Raw genomic sequence first — 27,429 nt, forward strand, 5'->3', positions numbered from 1 at the left:
ATTCTTTTATTACTCTGTAGAGGATGATACTAGCATTCCAACTGAAGTTAAAGTGCCAATTTTGCAGGCATTCATCGCCACATATATGATCGTGATTGGGCCTTCTCCTGTTAGTCATTTTGAATACCTTCACTTTTATTTTTCATCTTTCATCATGTTCAGTTTATTATTTTTCTATTTTAGTCATAAGTCAAAACCCCATGAAATTTTAACTTACTCCACTTGTCGTTATATAAAGACATTTTATACGAACCTAGTATTGGATTCTAGTGGTGTTTTATATGACTATGCAAGATGTTGTCACCTTGGTGCAAGTTTTCAATATCAATTCAACATTCCAAGCTTATGGAAACTCCTTTAGAAATGGTTAGTGATGTATAGGATAGTTTTTCTGTTAATAAAATCATTAAGTCTTTACATTCCATCGATGCAAAACAAGACACAAGACTATCTGAGCCTATTTAAAATTGATATTTCTAACTTGCTGTAACCTGAATATTATTGTCACATGTGCTTAACTTTTTTTTTAAATAAATAACATATGCATAACTTTTGCTGAGTATTCTTTGTTGGAATTTATATCCGTGATATTCGATTAAAAAGCATGGCATATATTGGAAGAAAAAAAAACAAATGAACATGGTCTCACTTTGTTTATATTTGAGTAACGTCATATGCAATAATTTAGGAGTTGTTATATCTTTTATTCACTGTGCAGTGACGAACACTACACAAAAAAAAAGTATTTTTGAGGCGGTTTTCAAGTCCTATAGAGGCGGTTATAACCGCCTCTATAGGTATAGTGTTGGTTTTTTAACCCGCCTTTAACCCGCCACGTATCAAGTCGGCTCTACACTTTAGAGCCGGTTTGTACCAACCGTTGGGGTAAGTTTTATCTATAGAAGCTGTTTTTAATAACAAGAGTATAGGCGGTTATAACCGCCTCTATAGCTACTAAGTTTTCATTACTCCTCAATAGTTTTAGAGGCGGTTATAACCGCCTCTATAGCTACTAAGTTTTCATTACCCTTCAATAGTTTTAGAGGTGGTTATAACCGCCTCTATAGCTACTAAGTTTTCATGCTCCTCAATAGTTTTAGAGGTGGTTATAATCACCTCTAAAAATTATAAGTGGTAGAGACAGTTATAACTGCCTCTATAGCTACTAATTTTTCATTAATCCTCAATAGTTTTTAGAGGTGGTTATAACCATCTCTAAAAATTATAAATGGTAGAGACGGTTATAACCGCCTCTATAGCTAATAATTTCTTGCATGTTCATACTTTTAGAGGTGGTTATAACCACCTCCAAATTTGTTCATTAATTGAATTGAATTAAATTTTAATTTTTTCCCCTATTAATAATAAATAAATTCGTTTAACCTGTAAACCATAAACATAAATTTTTCATTACATTCAAAAATATCCTAAATTCAATTTCATTGACCTTTATTGACATGTTATTAGTTAAAGTGCAATGCATTTTGAGTAATAACAAAATGTAAGAGTTTACACTATTTATGTACTTTCATTACAAAGTATTTTTTGAGTTAATTACACAAAGTAAAAAAGCTTCATGTATCCTCATCTTCAACCCTCTTGATCTTTAACTATGAATTCTCCAAAATCTGCAAAAACATTAAAAAAATCCAATCTTATTCAATCAAAATCCAATCTTGCATTTAGAATGACCAAATAAAACCTACACACAATACACTAATTTTAAAAAACCTTAATTGCAAATCTGATATTTTCAAAGGGCAGAAAGGTAAAAACAGACAAGCAAAGAAACAAACAATCTAATAATGTCAATCAATGCACTTATTGAACCCACAAATGGTTAAGATAAAGAAAAGATATTACACTGGTGTTTAACCAGAATGATCAGTTGAGTTAGAATAATGGTTAAGCATCAGTTATTAATTACACACTGAAAAGTATCCACTACCCACTCAAATTACAAATCTATCTATTTTAAATAATGCTCTAATTGTGCAAATGCTAAGAAGAGAAGATAAGTTTATATGTGGGGTGCATGCGTTTTAGCTTTTATGCAACCTTTTCATTTAAAAGTGTGTCTACACTACAACAAATGTAGACTATAGCGACTGATGTTAACAGTTGTGTCTTGCTATTCTTCTTCAATGATGGGCTCCTTGCCATTCTTGACTTGGTAGTTGTGTCTTCGATGGAATCCATGCGATGGTCTCAGCGGTGAAGGTTTGTGAGTTTTTCTTTTTTGTTTGTGGATTTTAAGATTGGATTTGGTGTTGATGGTGGTAATTATTAGCTATGCAGGGTTCATGCTGGTGAGGTTTAGAGAAATGGTGGATTTGGACTCCTATGGTGCGTTGTCGGGGTGAGATGGAGGCGGTGGTGAGAACCCTTGCAAGTGGGTTAGTTGGTTGTTTAGATGGGAGAGTAGTGGATCTGTGAGTGTTCTTAATTTATTTCAATTTCAGTTCCTTTTTTTTTTTTTGGCTGATGCTATGAATTGGATGTGAGTCTTGGTTTGATATAAACAGTTGATAAAGCTATGAATTGAGTGTGCATACATCTTGGATTGTTAAATGAATAGCTCCTTTTTTTAACATGATACCCTGTTCTTCATTTGTTTTTGAATAAACAAGACAATCTTGTGGCTGCATTCATGGTGTTGTTTATGCTGTTTAAGAATCCTAAGTCAAATGGATTTATTATGGTTGTTGGATTGTGCTCACCATGTCTAAAGTCTAAAGTCTAAAGTCTAAAGTGATGTGTGCTAACTTTTTGTGTACCAGTGGATGATTCTTGAATTTTTTGTGCTGATGTTGGCCTAATTTGTATAGGGATATGTTATGACATACGCTTCCAGGAGCTTGCAGCGTTGTATGTGGCAAGAGGTCTGTTCTTTCTTGATTGGCCAACATGCTTGCCTTATATATTTTAGAATAAAATAATTGATATTTGAAATCAAATATCTGGAAGACAGGAAAGAGTAACTTCTTAGTAAATATGTATACTTTATCGACAATATTTTTTTGGATAATTTTGAATTTTAAGAACTATGCATGTTTCTGTACTTGCTATATGACAGTGTTGATGCCAGGTGCTCATTTGATATGCTATCCTGGTGCATTCAACATGACTACTGGTCCATTGCATTGGGAATTGCTGCAAAGTTCAAGGTATCTTTATTTTGGAGCTCATTGTTGTTCCATCACCAAACTTATGGCTATGCTTATATGCAATATCCAAGGGCACATGATAAGAGCACATGATAAGAAATGTAATGTTTAGTTGGAGTGCTCTGCTACTTATTGCCTAACTAGACTAGCAAAGACAAGGATCCATAGTAATTTAATTATCACTAAGGAAAAAAATTAGATTTGAGTAAAAGAACATATCGTTAAACATGGATATAATTTTATCTGAAATTATCTTCATACCTAGGTGAGGATTACGTGTCTTTCTATTTTCTACTCCTAACTTTTATCTATTCATGAAGTTTCCAATTGTATTTGTTCTCTTGACAGGGCTATTGATAATCAGGTACATGAAACCTCCCTGGTGTGTTTTTGAGTCATTATCCATTGTAAGAAGTAAGAACATAGCTAATGGATAAAGCTTTCTAATTATGCAATTTTCCTATTCAGGATTATCTTTTTGTTGAATCAGACCTTCCATTTGTCACCATAGAACTGGATATTCAAATGTGGTAGTCGAAGTTTAGGAGTGACCTGCTTTCTGGTTAGATAACTGCTTTCTGGTTAGATAATTACCTAGTTATTATCCTTATTTTGGAGAAGTTAGAGCTTTATTATTGTGAGGTTTTTGTTGTGCTGATGCTGTGAAGGGTACTGCCCAAAAGTGAAGAATCATTTGATCTTGAAAATAGAAATATACTCATGGTGATGTGTGTCTTATATTTAAATTTGGAAATTATCATAATATATGTCCGATCGGATTAAATTACGCCTCTTGGATTCACCTTGCTCACTTGTTTCTCAGTTATTTGTTGCAACTTGTTCTCCAGCCTGTGATGCTAGTGCAGGCTACATAGCTTGGGGTCACTCAACACTTGTTGGACCAGTAAGTATTAATATTAACAATAATAAAAAGGAAAAATGTAGATGTTACTGATGTTCATACAGTCAAAATGTTTAAAATTTTGTTAAATGAATAGCTCCTGTTTTTTAAAGTGTTTGATAAACCAAGCTTAATTGTGAAATTCTTAATGATAAAGATATGTCCATCTATTTGTGGAACTTAATTACAGCTATCTACTCTATATGTTGCAGCTCAACATATGATATGGGTGGACAACTGAACATGCTTCTTTTTCTAGTGTTTGTGAATTTTGCTAATGGAAACTAGAGGGTGAAAGCTGTAAATAATGATGATGTCTGAAAGTTCATACGCATCAGTACCTTACGCATGAAATCATTGTCCCTTGAAGGGCTGGTTTGCATTTGGAAAGAATGCTTAATATTTTCAATATTATTGTTAGGTTTTTCTCAATTCTAGTTATCTATAAAAAAATAAGGGCCAAGTCCCCTTGAGTTTTTTTTGGAATATTGTTTAATACTTAGATCTTATGGTTTTGTCCTTAGAGAAAAGTGAAAATACCGGAAGCACTTCTCTTTTGAGTCTTGGTTACGAGGGTTGAGTGTGGAAAGGTCGATAAAAGGTGCTCCTCTAAAAGCTGTTTTTGCTTGGGAAAGTTATTATTATGCTGTAGTTCTTGGAAACATTTCATTATATGATGTTGATAACCCTTTGAACTTGTTTTGCACGAAGAAAATGTTCAACTCGTCAAGATAAAAGTCGATAGAGGTGAGAATAAACTGATATAGGATGACTTCAAACCAATGGAATTCACCAAATCCGTCAGCCACATGCTTTGATGGATTCTCTTTAGTAGTTGCTCTCTTAGCCATCGAAAGTCTTATTTAAAGTCAATATCTATTAGTTCTTGTGTTTTAATACTAATTGCCTTATTTAAGTTGAGATTTGTTCTTCAATTTGCTATTGTTGATGATGTAAACATTGTGTATAATTCTTTTAAATTTTAATGTTAATTTATGTTTATAAATTTTGAATTCTGTTTATAAAGGCTGCAATTATTATTATTATTATTATTATTATTATTATTATTATTATTATTGATATTAATTTTTTATCAAAAATTAAATATTAAACCAATTGCGGTGGATATATCCGCCGCTATAGATTTATTCTACCGCTATAAATCTTTTATAATCCCACCAAATAAGCCGCTATAGATGTACATATCTGCCGCAAATCTTATTGTGATTGAGGATTTAGTTGCAATTTTTGGATCCGCCTCTATAGATCTATAGAGGCAAATTAAGCCTTATAGCGGCAGATTTTTCCGCCGCTATATGTTGGTTTTCTTGTAGTGCTAAGAGCATGATTGAACCATAGTTTTTCACCAAAACAACATTTAATTAAAACACAATACTTGATATATTAAAGTTTATTTGTTAGTGTTATCATCAGAGATATATATATATATATATACATATATATGTTTTTTACATTTGAATCAGAGGTAAAAACACACCCTAGATGACAACAAGCCAGTACTTCTAATTAAAAATCAAACATGTACCAAAAACATCAATAACAATGTAGATAATAGAAGTTTGCAGTCACAACATAAACATCAATTCATGAAGGTCTAGATATAGTGGCATATGCTCATGATGTCTCACAGGTTCCATATCTTTTTATCTCTTTAGATAGACATCTCCTGGGCCTGATAAAAAGAAGTAAACAGCTGTGTTACTAAAGAAAAAAATGTGGGGACAAATGGGAATATTCAGAGGCTCGTTATGCCACGTATAGGCATCTGAGGCTTTTCTTTTTTCTTTTTTTAATAAGTGCATGGACTTTATTAGTTCTTGTTAGGTGTGGGTGTGCATGGAATCATGGATTATCTAAAAAGGCTCCTAGAGCTTCTTTGGTTCATGTAGGGCTGGTGAGAATGTCTGATAGCTTTAGCGTGCGGCGAAGAGATGAGGGGTAGAAAAGCATGAGACAAATGCAAAGGGAGTGTAAAAATAACAAAAGGAAATGTAGGAAACAGTGGCTTAAGCTTAGGCTTTTTGTGTGTGTGTGTGCTTGCTTTAGTAACTCAAGTCCATTTCCTGTGGCTTTCTTTTGTATGATAACCATTTCTCTTATCTTCTTTCTTTCCTTCTTAAGAAGCTATGATTTTTTGATAGAGGTGGTCCTGTCATGTTACAGAGAGAGTAAATTGTTTTACATCATTTACAAAACAAACTGGCACGGGACAAGAGTTGTTTGATATGATCAAGGAAAAATGACTGATGTGTATATACAAAATTACAGAAGGGAAAAATTCAGAGAACAAATGGTGATATCAGAAGGAACTACAGAGTTTCTGAACTTGCTTTCTATTCTGCATGCACAGGTTAAAAATTTTTGCCACTTTTTCTTATGCAGAGTTTATATAGACAATTAATTAATCCATCAACTATTCTGTCAACAGAACTTGCTATTCAATTCTTTAAGGTCAAACTCTCTATTTACTAAAGAAAACAAATCTCACTCATCACTGCTAAATTTTCAGTAATTTCGTGCAAAGATAAAATGCGAATTCTCTGTAGATTGATCTACTAGTGTAGGCAGTTCAGATGTCACCAAAATAGAAGCTATGCTAGTGTCAACAACCTCAGCACTAAATATGGCATTCCATAATCTACTGACGAAGAAGCAATATTCATCTGAAAAATGAGAATTCCGGAAAAGGAACAGAAATGACAGGAAGTGAATTGTTCCCCTAGTACAGCCTAATTTTATTAGCCCACCAATTCCTTCAACATCACCATGAAATCATGTTTGCTTTCTTCTGAGTGTATTACCAATTTTGCTCTGCAAGTTTTTTTAATTTTTAACTAAAGATTATTGTCTCATATGTTAAATTAACTGTGAAGATAAATAAAGTAATTAATGATTACTACAGTTCATTTTTCTTGTCATGAGAGATGATAACAACAACATTACCTGAGCTTCAATGACTTTGATCAACAAATCTTGACAGCATGGAGCTGAAAGTTCTCCAAATTATAGTACTAAAGCAACCTCTTCTCTGGAAAGCAAATTTAGGAGGATCAATACACAAGGCTATAAAAATTAACAAAAGTTAAAAATATGAAAATAGAAATAGCTAGCGAGACACACCTAAATAGTGTTCACTATCTAGAACTTCTAGGATGTGGTGGTGGTTAGCAACTAATTAGCCCCATCTGCTTCAAGTTCCTCGCATCTTCTCTACTCTATATACTTCAAATCATTAGTATAAACACACACAGAGAAAATATTGGTATTCATACATAGTAAACCCAAAATGAAAACACAAAGACCAAAAAATTAGGCAGATTAAATATTAAACTTTGTATCATGCAATCTCACAAATCAATCTACTCAAGTTATCAGGTAATTATAAACAAAATGAAGTTTATAGTAATGATCAATGATAAGGGGAATCACAAGATCAAGATGTAGTGAAATCACTACAGCTTCCCCAGGCTCCTTAATTGGAACAAACCTTGCTGATTTCTTTGCACCAACACTCTTATCCAGAACACACTTTGTTAGAATATTATCATTGTATTCTGCATCTTCAGGTCTTTTATCTGCGACACAAATTTTTAGAAATCAAATCCATTAGCAACTGAATAGGAATACTGAATGTAGCCTTTTACTGATCATAAAAGCCAAAATCTAAATCAGCTCGTTGATAATCCCTTATCGTCAGCTGTGCCTATCACCCTTTCAAAATTAATTATAACGTCGCAGGTAATGTCATGGACATCTTCCTTTAGACTTCTATACTGTTGCAGGAAATCATAATAGTCTTTCACAGTCTCCTCTTCTTCAATTACAATTGAGTCCCATTTTGCTTCCAGTTCTTTGGCTTGCTTCTGCAGGATTCAAAGGGCCATGAAAATTTTAACAAAACAATAAGAACATCCTTTTTTAGAAAAAGCCTTTCAATTTATTTTTACATCAATGAAGTGTGTAGATAAGATCACTGCATTGAAGCTTCTAGGCCAGTAATCATTCATTTGTATGGTTAAAATGATATGTTCCCCTTGCTATCAAGGCAAGAATAGGGAGACTCTAAAACTGGACAAATAATAGAGGCATGAAGTGATATAGGCTCTGGATTGGAATAGGATGATCTAGGGACTGGTTTTAATTGTTGGTGGTCAAACCACAAAGCCAATGAGATTCAAGGCTCATCATAATCTCCTGACATAAGCATAACACAGTGCTCAAGATCAAGCATCCTTCAACTTTTCTCAGCCACTAAGAATAAATAATCTAGGAACTCATCTATCACATACTAATTTGCTCATATATCCAAGCTTAAATTCAATAACTCATCATCATTCAAACCACTCAAGATGAACAATTTAGGGTCTTATTTACCATTAGACCAATCAATTCAAGGAGATTGTTCAAAGAAAACCATAACTTCTTAATGTGATCCTTCTCTCTTGCCATTCACTAAAGCAAATACAATGAAGCATATATTCTAAATCCTTCCAAAAGGTAAGCAATTCCACATATAATTTTGATGCTTTTTCATGTAAATATGTTCTTTCAAATCAGTATGAACTAGTAAAAAAAGATTGGGTATACTAAATCCATAAGCATAGGTGGCATAACCATTGGAGAAAATTTTGTGCCTTAGTAGTTAGTAACATCGTTTGATTGTGTAGTTTATCTAATGGAGACATCAGATATCAAGGGGAAGGAAGGATCCAACAACATAGACATGCCTCAATAATAAACAATATCTCATCTGGCTAAGATATAAAAAATAGAGCTTTCAAATTCCAATATGTTGATGTGCTTAAAATTTATTCCCAGTAAATTTCACATATTGTCTTCAGACATATCCTGACATCACCATATATACTCACACACCACAGTTTGAATAGCATAAACATATCCTTTACATTCTTAATTAATTAATGACACACAAAACTTGCTATGCAAAAGAAGATGAGCTTGCGGAAACTGTGTGGTTGGATGCTAATTTACATAGATTGATCAGCATAACTGTGATGAAAAAAAATGTGGAAAAAATGAAGAAATAAGTTATATGGCTTGTCTTGTTTTAACTTGGAAATTCTGAGATTTAGATGGGAAGAGGAAGGAGAGTAGAAGAAGAAGAAGAAGAATGATAGAGGAAGAAAACAAGAGGATAGGAGAAAATTATGGCTGAAGATGTCGTTCATTGTATTCCTCATTCAATTATATAGCCATATCAAGAGAATCCTTACAATCATTTCCATTTTGGCATTTCCTCAAACATGTGATATGCCAAGATATTCTAGCTAGCTGTAACAATCCCTCTAAGTTCCTATGAATGGAAATTACAACTCATTCATTTATTTATTACGTACTAATTAATAATAACTAATTACTAATTAGCACTAACTGCTCCCATGATGAAGTCTACGAATTTGGCTTGATTCTCTCCTTTGTTTCTCCTTATGCTTTGCCTATTGATTACATTGTTTTGCTGGGCCCCATCAGGATTGCTTCCCATAAAAATAAGTTGATTGCCAAAGGGAAGCACAAAGAATAGATACTCATTCATCAATTGCAGCAACTACAACAACTAAACACTTCAAAACCCTAAAAGTAACCATCCTTAATCATGTGCAATCATAGAAATCTCATCCAATTCCAATTAATAATGGCATATATGTATTAAAAACCTGGTAAAAAAAACAAGATGATTTGTTTCCCAATTTTAAATAGTTCTGCATCATGATGTTCAAGTGTTCCTAATCCATAACATCAGGAAATATTGGAAGAATAGTACAACATTATGTCAAGAAGCTCGTACCACATCGTATTTATCTTCCATAAGACTAGACATGTATCGGAGTGAAATTTTTCCTAAATATAATTGATAAAATCTGCTAGTTTAGTCTCGTACCACACAGAATTTATCTTCCATAATACATCTTTATGTCAAGAAGCTTGCAGCACACAGTATAATTCTAAAAATTACCATGAATTTAACCATGACAACCACTTTCAGCAACATGGATGAAAATTAGATGTTAGGAATATCAGCTTACAGTGCCGGTAAGAGCATATGCCACCACAAGTGGAGGTGAAGCAAGATAATAGCCCCAGTCAAAGGATGCACTCTGCCCTCAAAGTTGTGGTTTCCAGAAAGCACAGCAGCAACAACAATGAAATTACAGCTCCTAATTGACAAGGCATTTTGGGTCAATACAGATTAGAATGGAAGAAACTATGATTTCAAATTTTCATTCAAGAAAACCAAAACCACATCGGCCAGAGTTAGTTTTGGTCTTTAATGTTGGTGTGAGCTGGTGATGTGATCGAAGCATGGTATGGCGAGGTCGTAAGCTCGTCATGGGAGGAATGGCGAACCTTAATGCTCGAGCATGGCTGTGGGATGGAGATTAGCGCCAGATGCGCAGTGTGGGTTGGAGAATGGAGCTTGTACTGAAGCTCAGATGTTTGACTGGAGTGTATTAGTGTTTTGAGATACTTAATATTATATAGTATCCTGTTTAAGATTTTAGGCCAATTAGAATCAAGTTAGTGGATTATGTTGGCTAATGAGAACTAAGTTAAATGGTTACTTTTTGTGTTTACCTTTTCTAATATAAAGTAAAGGAGAAGACCGGATGCTGGTTGGTTGCTGAAGCTAGTCAAGTGCTTCTTTCTCTTGTGACTTTTACTTTGACTGGTTGTTTCTCTTCTTTGCTCTTTCTCTCCAGTAGTTTCAGGTGGTGTTAGTGACTCACCGGCGATGGGATCCTCAATAGTGTGGTATCAGAGACAATGGTGCACATGGCGAATGACACTCCGGTGAGTCTTTCACAGCACTGCATACCAGCATTCAAGGGTGATGAGTACGGTAGATGGAGCTTGAGAATAAAGACTGTTTTTCAGTCTCAAGAGCTCTAGGAGATGGTGGAGAAAGTCATTCCTAAAGGAGAAGATGATGGGAAGGCTAGATAGAGCAAGGAGAAGGACGATAAAGTACTTTGCCTTATCCAACAGTTAGTAGATGGCCTGATACCTGATAGGATCGCTAAAGCTGAGACGGCACATGAAGCCTGGGAGGTTATCAAGAAGCAGTATCAAGGGTCTGAGAAGATGAAGACGGTGAGGAAGCAAGCGCTCAAGCAAAGCTTCGAAACCTTACAAATGGAAGACGGGGAGAGCATTCAAAACTACTTTGCCAGGGTGGTGGTGATTGTTAACCAAGTGAAGGGACTTGGGGAGAAGCTCACTGAAGCTGAGATGGTAGCCAAGATGCTGCGAAGTTTACCTTCGAAGTTTTACTATGTAGCTGCTGTGATGAAGGAGTCCCGAGACCTCTCAAAACTCACTCTTGACGAGCTTTGTGGATCCCCACAAGCTCATGAAATCGGGGTAAACTGATCTTCAGGGAAATCAGGCAAGAAAGCTCTGTACTTAAAGGGTGAGAGCTCACCAGTACAGGCCAAGGAGAAGTGTAGCTCTATTCCTTCTACTGGGGGGAGTCCAACCAGAGGGCGCGAGAGAGGTTACTTCCGAGGCAGAGGAAGAGGGAGGTGGTGTAGAGGTCAAGAGAGTGACTCTAAAGCTAATATATACAGTGTTTTCACTGTAAAAAATTAGGGCATGTAAAGGCTGAATACCGTGAGAGGAGTAAATCTTTAGAGAAGTGAGCATCCTTGATTGTGGAGGAACGAGATAGCAGGAATGTCTTCATTGCTACCAGTGATGCAGTCGCAACCTTAAGCTCAGTCTGGTTGGTAGACTCAGGATGTTCAAATGACATGACGGGCGAGAGGGGTTTATTCACAAGTCTGGATGAGTCACAAAGAGTCACTGTTCGACTTGGTGATGATAGAGAGATGGAGGTACTTGGAGTGGGTCTAGTTGCTATCAGTATGAAGAATGGTGAACTCAAGCAGCTTCAAGGAGTTTAGTTGGTCTCCGGGTTGGCTCACAACTTGCTCAGCGTTGGACAGTTGCTCATCAAGGGGTACTCAGTCATATTTCATGAAGACAAGTGTATCATCACTGATAATTTTACAGGAGAATCGATGATTGAGATACCTAGGACGAGTAATAGCATGTTCCTAGTGAATCTCTCAAAGACGGAGAGACTGAATTTAGCTGTAAACAAGCATCTTGTGCCCAAGTTGTGTATCCAAGGTTTGTGCATTTGAATTATAGAAGTTTGGAGATACTTGCAAGAAGGAAGGATGTTCTTGGCTTGCCTAAGCTGCACAATGTATCTCAGTGGGAAGAATGTGCATTGTGTAAGCATGCAAGAGGCCAATTCCCAGCAACAAGGTCCAGGAGAAGTTCAAGTTGTTTGTAGCTGGTACATATGGATTTATGTGGACCGATGAGTGTGTCTTCGTTGGGAGGTAATAAATACTTTCTTCTACTGGTTGATGATTATAGCAGGATGTATTGGGTCTATTTCTTAAAGAGCAAAGGAGAGGCTTTTGATTATTTCAAAAGGTTCCATGAAATGGCGGAGAGGGGGACCGGGAGGAAGTTGAAGACATTGAGGAGCGACTGTGGAGGAGAATTCACCTCCCATGCATTCAATGAGTACTATGAAGAACTCAGGATTAGAGGGGAGTTCTCAAATCCCTACGCACCTCAACAGAATGGTGTAGTGGAAAGCAATAATAGGACGGTTGTTGAGATGGCTCGGTGTTTGCTCAAGGATGGAGGGCTCCCAACTGAATTCTTGGCCGAGGTAATGGCAACATCAGTATATTTGATTAACAGGTATCCTACTCATGCTCTCGAAGGCAAGACACCGTATGAAATGTGGCATGAAGAAAAGCCAGATGTAAGACATTTTAGAGTATTTGGAAGCATTGTGTTTGCGCTAACTCCCGCGCAGAAGCTTAGTAAGTTGGAGGAGAAGTCTGTGAAGTGTGTATTGGTGGGGTATTGCTTAGAATCCAAGGCCTATAGAGTGTTTGATCCTATAGCTTCCAAAATCATTATGAGTAGAGATGTAATATTTTACGAAAATTCAAGGTGGAACTGAGAAGCTAGTGCAAGTGGGTCCGTGATTACATTAGAGGAGCTGAATTCAAGTGAAGATGGTGACAAAAATAATCCATATGGAGAGAGGACAAATCACAGTGAAGGTCCTTTGAGCTCAAGTGATGCTGCCAGTGACTCAAGCTCTTCGGAAGAGTCCAGTGATGAATCACCACCAAGGAGGACAAGGTCTCTAGCTGAGGTATATAATTTTTGCTCCTATGCTCTATATGTAGGTGATCTACAGGTATATAGAGAGGCCATGAAGCATAAAGAATGGCAGGAGGCCATGAATGTTGAATTGGCTGCAATCAGAAGCAACAACACCTGGGAGCTAACTGAATTACCACCCGGTAGGAAGGCCATGGGTCTTAAATGGGTGTACAAGACTAAGCTGGGAGCAGACAGGAAGACCCAAAAGCATAAAGCAAGGGTAGTGACCAAAGGATACGTGCAGGAATTTGGCTTGGACTATGAAGAAGTTTTCTCACCTGTGGCTCGCCTTGAAATAGTGTGAATTATCCTTGTACTTGCTGCTCAAGTTTGTCAATTGGTGTATCATTTTGATGTGCGGTTAGCTTTCCTTAATGGAGAAATCTCTAAGGAGGTTTATGTGACTCAACCTAAGGATTACGAGATCAGTGGTAAAGAACACATGGTGTATCAATTGAAGAAGGCCCTCTACGGGCTCAAGCAAGCACCGAGAGCATGGTACAGCAAGATCAATGCTCATTTTAGACAACATGGATATGAGAGAAATGAATCTGAGCATACGTTATATAGAAAGGAAGATGGAAAAAGAAAGTGCATTCTAATTAGTCTCTATGTGGAAAACATGGTGTATACTAGTGGCTCTCAAGCTTTGATCGAGCAATTTAAAATGGAGATGATGAGAACGTTCGACATGTCAGACTTGGGTGAAATTAAGTTCTTTCTTGGATTGGAAATACATCAGGGAAGTGATGGTATTTCCATCTCGCAGAGGAGATACATTGAAGACCTTGTAACACTGATGAACATGAAACCCAACAAGCATGTGGAGACACCAATGGGAGTCAATGAAAAATTCTCACTTGAATACAATGAAGAATTAGCAGATGGTACATTATATAGGAGCCTTATTAGCAAGTTTCTATACATTGTACATACAAGACCAGATATTTACTATGCTGTCAACTTTCTATCAAGGTTCATGAGTAAGCTAAGTGTCGAGCACCTCAATGCAGCTAAAAGAGTCGTGAAGTATCTCTCAGGGACTACAAGTTTTGGCTTGTTTTATCCCAGTGGAAGAGATGGTTGCTTGGAAGGGTTTACAGACTAAGATTAGGGTGGAGGATGGCTCTCTGAATGATAGAAAGAGCACATCAGGCATGGTTTGCAAAATTGGAAGATGCTCAGTTACTTGGTCTTCGAAGAGGCAGGATGTGGTGGCTTTATCAATAACTGAGGCCGAATATATAGCTGCAACTTCGGCTGCTTGTCAATTGGTGTAGCTGAGAAGGATCCTCAGTGATTGTGGAAGGAAGTGTGAAGGGTCATATGTGCTCTGGTGTGATAATCAATCGACCATTGCTGTTGCAAAGAACCCGTCCTATCATGGGAGAACCAAACATATAGATATGAGGTTTCATTTCATTCGAAGTCTTGTAACAGAAGGTTCGATAACACTCAAGCATTGTAACATTGGGGACCAATTAGCGGATGTATTCACCAAGCCCTTGCCCGCAGAGAAGCACCAGAAGATGAGAGCTCAATTAGGAGTGAGGATGCTTCAATCAAGGGGGGGTGTTGGTGCTGAGCTGGTGATGTGATCGAAGCATGGTGTGGCGCAGTCCTGAGCTCGGCATGGGAGGAATGGCGAACCTTAATGCTCGAGCATGGCTGCGGCATGGAGATGAGCGCCAGATGCGCAGTGTGGGTTGGTGAATGGAGCTTGTACTGAAGCTCAGATGTTTAACTGGAGTGCATTAGTGTTTTGAGATACTTAATATTATATAGTATCCTGTTTAAGGTTTTAGGCCAATTAGAATCAAGTTAGTGGATTATGTTGGCCAATGAGAACTAAGCTAAGTGGTTACTTTTTGTGTTTACCTTTTCTAATATAAAGTAAAGGAGAAGAACGAATGTTGGTTGGCTGTTGAAGCTAGTCAAGTTCTTGTTTCTCTTGTGACTTTTACTTTGATTGGTTGCTTCTCTTCTTTGCTCTTTCTCTCCAACAGCTACAGGTGGTGTTAGTGACTCGCCGGTGATCCCCCCTTTCACTGTTGCTTCTCCTTCTCCTCCTCGTAGCTCCTACAATGGCGGCTGCGAGAGAGTGAGAGGAGCAATGAATAGAGAGATAAAAAAAAAGAAGGAGACGATGCCAATGGTGAGGAAGCTTCAATGGAGGCAGGGAATTAGGGTTGGTGAGCAAGAGAGTCGGGGCTTTATATGTTTTAAGAAATAAATTTTGTTTTTTTCTTTTTTTTCTTTTAATTGTTATAACTAATAAATATTAATTTATTAAATATTAATATTTGTGATGTGTCTCTGTTTAATAAAAATGCAAAAATATATTTAACATATTAATATATTAAATATATTTTTCGCACCATATTTGACACAATATTAATATATTTATATTTTTGGCACTGTATTTGATACCGTATTAATAAATTAATATTTTTTGGTACGATATTTGGCACGGTATTCATATATTATTATATTTATATTTTTGGCACTGTATTTGGCACAGTATTAATATATTATTATATTTATATTTGACACGGTATTTGGCACGGCATTAATATATTAATATATTTATATATTTGTCACGGTATTTGGCACGATATTAATATATTAATATATTTATATTATTGCTACAATATTTGACACGGTATTAATAAATTAATATTTTTGCTACGATATTTGGCACGGTATTTAAATATTATTATATTTTTATTTTTGGAACCATATTTGGCACGGTATTAATATATTATTATATTTATATTTGGCACGGTATTTGGCAAGGCATTAATATATTAATATATTTGTCACGGTATTTGACACGATATTAATATATTAATATATTTATATTTTTTGCACTATATTGGACACGGTATTAATAAATTAATATGTTTTTGGACGGTATTTAGCACTGTATTTATATATTATTATATTTATATTTTTGGAACTGTATTTGGCACGGTATTAATATATTATTATCTTTATATTAATGTATTTGTATATTTGTCACGGTATTTGGTATGATATTAATATATTTATATTTTTGCAATGTATTTGACACGACATTAATAAATTAAAATTTTTGGTACGGTATTTGGCACAATATTCATATATTATTATATTTATATTTTTTGCACTGTATTTGGCATTGCATTAATATATTATTTTATTTATGTTTGGCACAGTATTCACGGCATTAATATATTAATATATTTATATATTTTTCACGGTATTTGGCACGATATAAACATATTAATATATTTATATTTTTGGCACTGTATTTGATATGGTATTAATAAATTAATATTTTTAGTATGATATTTGGCACGGTATTCATATATTATTATATTTATATTTTTGGCACTATATATTTCACGGTATTAATATATTATTATATTTACATTTGACATGGTATTTGGCACGGCATTAATATATTAATATATTTATATATTTGTCATGGTATTTGGCATGATATTAATATATTAATATATTTATATTTTTGACACGGTATTAATAAATTAATATTTTTTGGACGATATTTATATATTATTATTGTCACGCCCCGAACCCAGCTCGCCTAACCTGGTGTGCGGACAAATGGCCGCACAGTTAAAAAGCCACGTCCCAGTAGACGTGCAAGGCCTCAAAACCCAGTTCTCAAAGCGATGAGCTATTAAACTCTTGATTTTAAAAAAAATTAAACAACAGATTATGAGCTTAATAGCCCAGTAGGTACCCACTAAAAAAATATCGGGATCATTATATTTCAAAATTCCAAAACTCAAACAAGTATAATAAAATACAAGTTTATCAGAATAAGATTCAGAAGTTTAGTTTTTCAATAAAACATAACTGATAAAAAAGTCAAGCATATATGTCCCACAAATAACTATTGCCAAAACAAAATGTCAGAGGTCATATGTTTACCCTCGGTGACTTGAGCCAGAATATCAGAGGTCATAAGTTTACCCTCGATGACCCGAGCCAGAATTATCAGAAGCCGTTATTCTTCACCGACGGAACAGTGGGAAACTATAGTTTCTATTTCACAGATACATGTCAACACGATCAATGTTTAACCCCCAATGACAGGGTTATTGCAAAGTTAGTTGGGGACTACAAGTTGCTATGTCAAAATGATTAATGTCTAAAAAATTATCAGAATAGAATTTTCACCAATTGAGTTTTCTTAGGAAGTCCTATATTTTGACATAACCCATCAGAATTACAATTAAACAAATTCTAAAATTCACACGAATGCAAAAACATATTCAAACACTAACAAAATTACCAAGGTCGAGACTAACAACCAATTCCCCTACGAACCTTAAGATTGAAAACAGTATAGTTTTGCAAATTCTAACCCAAATAAAAAAAAAATCAATCTTCTGAGAAAACTAGACATCTACATCTATAACATATCCAAAACTCCCAATGATTTGAGATCTACAGAATTTAAGACATTACTTTTAAAAATCATAATTATGCAAACCAACAATTTCAGACATTCCTCTTTCAATAAAAATATCTCACAACATATAACTTTAAATAAGATCAAACTTTAAGAGCATATAACTAACTGAAAATGGAACAATGTTCTTATAAAACATGAGTCCTGATTCAACCTCTAAGATCATCAAATTCTCAAATCAATCTTTATGCTTTCTACAGAAATGCCTTTGGGCACACCTATAGAAATCTGATCATATCTCACAATTTACAGTGGTAAAAATTCTAAAATTTGGCAGAGGCAAAGATAAATTCATCTTCTACAACTTTATTATATAAGTCTAAATCTAAATCAGAATCTACAATCATGAAATAAATTAATAAATTCTCAAGTGCTGCACAAAAAAGTTGTTCGTGTCACCTGAGTTTAAAGCCTATAATTTACAGGATACTACCCCAAAAATTCTAAAATTTGGCAGGTCCTTAGCTAACATCAAACTCTACAAGTTTATTATTTTAGTCTCATCCAAATTATGCATTTAAGATCCCTAAAATCGAAGATGTATTTCTGTGATTATCAAAAACGAAATCTGAAACCAATTAAATTAATCTCAAACTCCTCAAACAAAAGCTAACCTTACCCAACCATCACTAATATCCAACATTAATATATGGGTAAGTATCACTGGTGGCCAGAAATGTTTCATAAGTATAACGCTGTGGCCACATACATTTTTTTTGTAACGATATGGCCACGAAACTTGTCTCCAGTCATACTCATGGCCACAATTTCATATTTGGGGGCTGTTTTCGGCGAAGGTACTGAGGTAAACAGCCCCCAAACATGAAATTGTGGCCATGAGTGTGACCGGAGACAAGTTTCGTGGCCACATCGTTACAAAAAAAATGTATGTGGCTACAGCGTTATACTTACGAAACATTTGTGGCCACCAGTGATACTTACCCATTAATATATCAAGATCTAGAAAAATAACAATAATAATTCTACACTATTCTTCAAAGATCCGAGGAATAGGGTTCTTACCTCAACAATAAGGGGATTGTTCCCCTCGTGGCCACAAATATTTGCTCTTATAACGCTATGGCCACAAAACTTTTTTTTGTAACACAAAGGCCACTTAACTTTTTTTCGGTTACACTTGTGGCCATAACAGCTTGTTTTAAGGCTGTTTCCGGCGCCATGTCAGCACCACATCAGCGCCACATCAGCAAACTCGCCGGAAACCGCCTTAAAAAATGACATTATGGCCACACGTGCAACCGGAGAAAAGTTAAGTGGCTTTCGTGTTACAAAAAAAAGGTTTGTGGCCACAGCGATATAAATTAAAAACATTTGTGGCCATGAGGGTAATTACCCCCAACAATAAGGGGGTGTTTGTTTGGGAGGAGTGGAATGGGTTTCATTGCTTAAGTCATGTATACCTTTGTTTGGGTGTGCATCAATGGGATTAGGGAAGACATGGGAGAGTAATGAATTTGTACGGATGGATGAATGACAATCCTCCCAAAATTGGGAGGATTGTTGATTCCTTGCATGTAAAATGTCCAGTTTGCCCTTTACCCTTGATATGTATTGTTTATGACAAATTTATATAATTTTTAAAATATAATATAATTAATTTTTGATATGATAACATAAAAATTAATTTCATTTATTTATTTAAATAATTAATTTATAATAATTAAAATACATGATTTTAAAAGTAAATTATGTGGTTAAGGTAATTGTTATAGGTATGTTAAATTAGATAATAATTACAATTAAAAATTTATTGTAAATATTAAATTATAATAACTGAAAAAATTATATCCAAAATATTTGATTTAACTTTAACTCATTAACTCGTTATTTTATAATGATATAATTTATTTATTTATTATAATGGTATCCATATAATTTTTATAATTAAAAAATAATTATCATTTTTTATAACATTTATTTTATATATAATATCATTTGCATAAAGGGCATAATAGTCATTTTATCATTTTTTTTTTCACTTTTCACATTCCCAATAAACTACTTTTCCAATCCTTCCAACAAAACATAGTTTTCATTCACATTCCTTTTTCAATCCCCCTCATTGTCATTACTCTTCCACTCCTCTCCGTTCCATTCCTTACAACCAAACGGCCCCTAATACTAAATCAACCATGGATGACGAGACCTTTATTTCTCCCATCCTCGCCGCCAACACCATCCGTAAACGGGGAAAGAAAGATGAGACTAGGCTTTTCTTTTTTTCTAGCAAAGATCTAAATCCGGAGGGAGGTGAAGAGGCGTCTAGCGTTTTTTAACTAAAAAACACAATCAATGGCTAGGATTAAAATAATAATATCAATGGCTAGGATTTAATTAAAGGTGGGCTCACAATTATATTTATATTTTTGGCACTGTATTTGGCACGATATTAATATATTATTATATTTATATTTGGCACAGTATTTGGCACGGCATTAATATATTAATATATTTATATATTTGTTACGGTATCTGACACGATATTAATATATTAATATATTTATATTTTTGGCAGTGTATATGACACGGTATTAATAAATTAATATTTTCGGTACGGTATTTGGCAAAGTATTAATATATTATTATATTTATATTTGGCACGATATTTGGCACGGCATTAATATATTAATATATTTAAATATTTGTCACGGAAATTGGCATGATATTAATATATTAATATATTTATATTTTTTGCACTATATTTGACACGATATTAATAAATTAATATTTTTTGGACGGTATTTAGAACGGTATTTATATATTATTATATTTATATTTTTGGCATTGTATTTGACACGGTATTAATATATTATTATATTTATATTTGGCACGGTAGTTGCCACGCCATTAATATATTAATATATTTATATATTTGTCACGGTATTTGGCACGATATTAATATATTAATATATTTATATTTTTGGCATTGTATTTGACACGTTATTAATAAATTAATATTTTTGGTACGGTATTTGGCATGGTATTCATATATTATTATATTTATATTTTTGGTACGGATTTAATATATTATTATATTTATATTTGGCACAGTATTTGGCACGGCATTAATATATTAATATATTTGTCACGGTATTTAACATGATATTAATATATTAATATATTTATATTTTTGGCACTGTATTTGACATGGTATTAATAAATTCATATTTTTGGTACAGTATTTTGCAAGGTATTCATATATTATTATATTTATATTTGGCACGGCATTAATATATTAATATATTTATATATTTGTCACGATAATTGGCACGATATTAATATATTAATATATTTTATATTGTTGGCACGGTATTAATATATTATTATATATATTTTTTTGGCATGGCGTTTGTCACGGAAGTAATATAATATAATATTTTTATTTTTGGCACAGTATTTGGCACGATATTAATATAATATTATATTTGTATTTTGGCACGACATTTTGGCACGATATTAATATATTATTATATTTGGGTTTTTGGCATGGTATTAATAAATTATTTTTTTTTAAAAAATTTGTTTGGCACTGCATTCGGCACTGTCATGTATAATTATTAAATTTGTATATTTGGCACAGTATTTGGCGCGGATGTAAAAAATATTTTTTAAAAAATCATATATTTGACACGGTTTGCTAGTTCCGTGTCAAATCTTAAAACAACATTGTCATGATTTTTTTTCCGTACCGATTTGAAATTTTTCTTGTAGTGAATTTGCTTATTTACAATAACTTGAGAAAATATTTGAGTTATTATTTTCAAAGCAGCATCTATTCTATTCAAACTAAATATATTAGGGAAGTTATATGAGAAGGCTATAAACATATTATAAACATTAATATAATATAATATAATATAATATAATATAATATATATAATATAATATTTAGTCCAATTAAAGAACAAATAAAGATTGTTAATTATTTGGATATTAGAAAACAATGGTTTGCTATCTTTCACTAAGAAAATGAATTATGTTTTCTAATTCTAAATTATTTATTTGATGATTCAATGTTAAATTTGAAATCGGTATTGATTGTCCTATATCTAAGGGAACTTATGTCCTCGCCAATATTGGTTGTATCAAACCTAGACTTGTACATTTGTTGATAAAATCAAACTCACTGTTAGCTAAAAAAAAAATTAGTTGAAAAATTGCATTCAAGCAGGAAATTGGTTGAAAGATATATATATATATATATATATATATATATATATATATATATATATGAGGTTGAGTTTACTACGAACGTCCGTAGATTTGAAATATACGGACGTTTCACTCAACCGTTGGATTTAAATCCAACAGTGATGGACTATTTTGGCAATAGTAACACTATACTTATGAACAGTGAAAAGTGGGATGCACATCAATCGCAACCGTTCAATCTCATTTCTACTGGACCTACAGTGCAAGAACCAGTTAACAGTTTCGGCCACTATTCATGAACCTCTTTCTCTTTGTCTCTCTCTTCTTTAGCATCTCTCTAGGTTTTTTTAATTCTGGGGGCGTTCCTGTGAATGTCTCCAGAATACATTTACTCTATATATATATATATATATATATATATACATAATCTAATAGATTTGATTTCTATTTTAAAAAAAAATTAGAATAAAAGATTTTTCTTGTAGTGTATGCTTGAAGAAAAATATATATATGAACCCTTCTTATATTCTCTCTCTATATATACCCTTCATTCCTTCACAATTGTAAACCCACTACCAAATATTTTTGGTACGGTATTTAGCATGGTATTCATATATTATTATATTTATATTTTTGGCATGGTATTAATATATTATTATATTTATATTTGGCACGGCATTAATATATTGATATATTTATATATTTGTCACGGTATTTGGCATGATATTAATATATTAATATATTTATATTTTGGCATTGTATTTGACATGTTATTAATAAATTAATATTTTTGGTACAGTGTTTGGCAAGGTATTCATATATTATTATATTTATATTTATCACGGCATTAATATATTAATATATTTATATATTTGTCACGGTATTTGGCACGATATTAATATATTAATATATTTATATTGTTGGCATAATATTAATATTATATATATATATATATATATTTGGCATGGCATTTGTCACGGAAGTAATATAATATAATATTTTTATTTTTGACACAGTATTTGGCACGATATTAATATAATATTATATTTGTATTTTGGCACGACATTTTGGCACGATATTAATATATTATTATATTTGGGTTTTTGGCATGGTATTAATAAATTATTTTTTTAAAAAAAAATTTGTTTGGCACTGCATTCGGCATTGTCATGTATAATTATTAAATTTGTATATTTGGCACAGTATTTGGCGCGGATGTAAAAAATATTTTTTTAAAAAATCATATATTTGACACGGTTTGCTAGTTCCGTGTCAAATCTTAAAACAACATTGTCATGATTTTTTTTCCGTAAAGATTTGAAATTTTTCTTGTAGTGAATTTGCTTATTTACAATAACTTGAGAAAATATTTGAGTTATTATTTTCAAAGCAGCATCTATTCTATTCAAACTAAATATATTAGGGAAGTTATATGAGAAGGCTATAAACATATTATAAACATTAATATAATATAATATAATATAATATAATATAATATTTAGTCCAATTAAAGAACAAATAAAGATTGTTAATTATTTGGATATTAGAAAACAATGGTTTGCTATCTTTCACTAAGAAAATGAATTATGTTTTCTAATTCTAAATTATTTATTTGATGATTCAATGTTAAATTTGAAATCGGTATTGATTGTCCTATCTAAGGGAACTTATGTCCTCGCCAATATTGGTTGTATCAAACCTAGACTTGTACATTTGTTGATAAAATCAAACTCACTGTTAGCTAAAAAAAAAATTAGTTAAAAAATTGCATTCAAGCAGGAAATTGGTTGAAAGATATATATATATATATATATATATATACATAATCTAATAGATTTGATTTTTATTTAAAAAAAAAATTAGAATAAAAGATTTTTCTTGTAGTGTACGCTTGAAGAAAAATATATATATGAACCCTTCTTATATTCTCTCTATATATACCCTTCATTCCTTCACAATTGTAAACCCACTACCACCTTCTCATCAAGAACTACCTGCTAACTGGTCCAATGGCTTCTTCCAAGTCTTCAGCATCCATTTGTGGTCTCTTCCTCATCTTCAACCTTCTCTTCTTCACCTTTGGGACTAGCTATTCCGGTGGTTACTCCTGCAGCATCACCACCAAGCGGTGGCCAATGCCCTCCGCTTGGTGCATGTGTTACTCTGGTCGATTACATTCGCGAGTATACGAAACTTGAAAGACCCCCTATCGAACCATGCTGCTCACTTATTAAGGGTTTGCTAAACCATGAAGTTGCGGAGTGTCTATGCGCTGAACTTAAAGTCAATGTCGAGGAATCCATCATCATTGACTTCGACGACGACCTTCAGTTAGTCTTCGACAACTGTGGCATGCAAGCTCCTCCTGGGTTCCATTGTTCTATCGGACCTGTCTAGAACAATGGTCCGGGGTTTCATCATCAGCAAGTTGGAAATGAAGTTGGTTACTGGTTTCTCTTAATATAATATAATATAATAAAAGAGAAGAAAGATAAATAAATGCTAAATAAGAACCAATTCCATATATAGATATATATATGTGGAGGGCTAATTTATAAGAAGCTAAAATTATAATAATCCTTGTAAGCATTTCTCTTACAGTGTAAACTCGTTGAATGCATGGGAGTGTTTACGATCGAGATCTAGTACTTGATATTTAATTATCCTTGTTCTTAGTTATGCTACCATGCATGAGTGTGTGTGAGAGAGAGAGTGAGAGAGATTAAATAACCCTAATTAACTTTCTATTATTTGTTTTTCATTTTAAATCACTTATCATTAAAGAGAAAATTAAAGGGTGTTGAGTGTATATCATCACTCAAATCAAAAGAGCAGCCATAGAAAATCTCGTCCAATATTAATGGTCAATGCTTCCTGTGTATATATATATCGTTGCTCCATATATCTACCTTTACTGAAGGATTTCAACTTATTACAAATGAATGCAAAATATTTAGAAACACCCCACTAATCAACATGCAAAATAATTATCTTAAAGTAAATTAAGTGTTTATTTACAAAATGAGGTTTTTTATATAAGAAAGCTCAAATGATACAAAAGTACAATAAAAGAACAAAAGACAACTGTATTATCATGATCACTTCTATTCGTTGCTCTTCGCAGACTCCAAAGATTTCTGTGGGCCCCGGCTTTTGTCTCCATTCATTTGTAAAATCCATCCAAGCCTGGATTCCCTGCCGGAATTTTTGCAAACTTTGAAGCAATTATGAAGCCTTGTTTTTTATCACCTTTTTGCAAATAGCAATCTTGACCTTCTCCTACCTGGATTCAGAAAAAGAAAAATAAGAAGAATAAGAAGAGAAAAGGAAGGATGAGATCCATTGTAGGTCAAGAATCAAGATGAACATGTGAAGAAACCTCTTGTAGTGTGCATCCCTTATCCAGCACAAGGCCACATAACCCCATGCTCAAGCTTGCCAAGATCATTCACTCCAATGGCTTTCACATAATTACTTTCATCAACTCTAAATACAAGCACAAACGTCTCCTCAATTCCAGAAGCCCATCTTCTCTTGATGGCCTCCATGACTTCCAATACAAGACCATTCCTAATGGTCTCCCTTCTTCCCGTTTTGATGATACCCAAGACATCCCTTCTTTGTGCTACTCTACCATGACCACTTGCTTGCCATTCTTTGGCTAACTTCTTATTGATCTCATGCATCCACGTGCCAATTCTGGCTTCCCTTCGGTTACATGCATCATTGCCGACGGCGTCATGAGTTTCACTCTTGATGCTGATGTGGAGTTGGGCATCCCTGAATTCTTGTTCGGGACTACTAACGCCTGTGGCTTCATGTGTTATCTTCACTATCACCATCTTATTGCCAAGTTCTTGGCTCCTCTCTAATGACTTTTTGTGTAGGTTGGCATTTTCGCTCAATCTCAGGAACCCACCCTAAGGATTATATCATGTTTGCTCATTCTTTTGGTATTTAGCAAATTGAGGTTGTTCCTTTTGAAGCCATGTTTAGTTGCATGTTGTGTGATTCAATGGTTTTCTTATTCTAAGACCTTTTGTGGAAGGTTAAGATTTGGTGTTCGGATGGGATTCGGGGTTTTGACTTGTAACAGGTAAGTAATCCACTTAAACTCTGTCATTTTTTTTGAAATTTCGTAATTTCTTGTAACTTATGCACAGTTTTTTCAATTATTACTAGGTTATTTGCTATTTACTCAATTTTTGGAGAAAATAATAATTCTCTTATTTAATTATTTATTTTTTTATTACCTTTGTTATTTGCTTTAGTTATTGAGTAAATTAATTGCAAGTGTCATTTGAGAATATTTATTTACTATATTATTTTTTTATTTAATTAAATTCTAATTGTGATTGTATATCCGATTAACATGGATTTATCAGCATTAAACTTTGTTTTTATTGATTTTTATTTTTATATTCAATTGTTTATCTTTTTACTATTCAGTTACCCTTTAATCTATTTCAATTATTATTGTTATCCACCACTTTATTGGGACTCATTATATTCCTACATGAGTTGCTTTTAAAATTTGTATTTGATTATTTTGAATATATATATTTGAATTTTGCCTGAGAAATTATTTGAATGGATCATAGTCTTTCCTCGATTATATATTTACTAAAATTATGAGGATGGCATTTGGGAAATAAATTAGATCATTTGGTTGCTTAGAGCCAATATTTTCCAGGTTTATTGGGTTAGGTTTATGTGGATTTAAGATTGTGATGTTGAATGCTTCATGCATGAAATTGCCAATGAATTTTCAAGTTATGATAATGAGTTGAATGGAAATTGTGGCCAAAATTCAGAGGTCAAAGAGGCAGAATTTATAAAAGATTAAAATTGAAAAGTTGTAATGAATTGTTTGATCTATTTACCTGCCAAGCTTCAAGTTTATTGGAAATATAGATTAGGAGTTATGATCTATTAAAAAGACTTGTGCAGGATGATGTCTCTACGTAAAATGTTTAGGTGTAGCATGATTAACTCACTCTTGGAGACTAAATTTGGAGAACTATTAAACAAGGAAAATGTTCAGGATTGTCCTAAGTTATGTTATGCCAAGTATTTCTGCATTTGAGAGTATTTTCTTAGTGTTATGTGTTATGATGTGAGACATGTTTAGAAGTGTTATTACGCGGAGAAGTGTAAGATGTAAATTTACAGAGTGAATTGTGTAGAGTCTAACACCTTGTGAAATCTGAATATGTTGAAGCTCTATGTGTCTAGTGTCATTAAAAGAAAAGTTTAGATGAGTTGTAAGGGTGCGGAAATGATATTTGAGGAAAAAATCTACAGGGGTCTTAAGAGGTTGCTTAATTATTTAAACATTCAGACGAGGCTATTGCAATCATATTGTCCTGGTGGCGATTGAAATCTTGAGTGAGATCTTGAAATTCTAAATTTATGCTCATTTGAATATTTGAGAAAAATTGTCAATACTCTGTACTTCGACTACG

At 33.4% G+C, this 27,429-nt stretch overlaps 1 protein-coding gene and 2 long non-coding RNA genes across 12 annotated transcripts; 2 read left to right on the forward strand and 1 right to left on the reverse strand.

The window, feature by feature from the left end:
• Positions 1-1,594: 1,594 nt before the first annotated feature.
• Positions 1,595-10,549, reverse strand: LOC120279607. Of its 7 annotated transcripts, none has more exons than XR_005541961.1 (6): positions 10,456-10,549; positions 10,134-10,265; positions 7,577-7,952; positions 7,210-7,304; positions 7,033-7,117; positions 5,554-5,761 (listed from the first exon to the last, which is right to left on the reverse strand). It is a non-coding gene; the product is annotated as an uncharacterized LOC120279607 (long non-coding RNA). The 7 variants fall into 7 exon arrangements; XR_005541962.1 differs by having other exon boundaries at positions 10,352-10,549; XR_005541963.1 differs by having other exon boundaries at positions 10,349-10,549.
• Positions 2,132-5,022, forward strand: LOC120279608. 4 transcript variants are annotated; one of them, XR_005541967.1, is made up of 6 exons: positions 2,132-2,220; positions 2,299-2,432; positions 2,829-2,882; positions 3,089-3,167; positions 3,516-4,669; positions 4,780-5,022. It is a non-coding gene; the product is annotated as an uncharacterized LOC120279608 (long non-coding RNA). The 4 variants fall into 4 exon arrangements; XR_005541966.1 differs by having other exon boundaries at positions 3,516-4,071; positions 4,281-5,022; XR_005541968.1 differs by having other exon boundaries at positions 2,135-2,220; positions 3,991-4,071; positions 4,281-5,022.
• A 4,364-nt stretch (positions 10,550-14,913) lies between the features above and the next one.
• Positions 14,914-24,361, forward strand: LOC120278628 (14 kDa proline-rich protein DC2.15-like). Its single transcript, XM_039285365.1, has 3 exons — positions 14,914-15,013; positions 15,315-15,409; positions 23,996-24,361. The coding sequence occupies exons 1-3, from the start codon at positions 14,914-14,916 to the stop codon at positions 24,359-24,361; spliced, it is 561 nt and encodes a 186-aa protein (XP_039141299.1).
• The last annotated feature ends 3,068 nt before the right edge of the window (positions 24,362-27,429 follow it).

This window comes from Dioscorea cayenensis, chromosome 16, assembly GCF_009730915.1.
Source record: "Dioscorea cayenensis subsp. rotundata cultivar TDr96_F1 chromosome 16, TDr96_F1_v2_PseudoChromosome.rev07_lg8_w22 25.fasta, whole genome shotgun sequence".
Taxonomy (NCBI): Eukaryota; Viridiplantae; Streptophyta; class Magnoliopsida; order Dioscoreales; family Dioscoreaceae; genus Dioscorea; species Dioscorea cayenensis.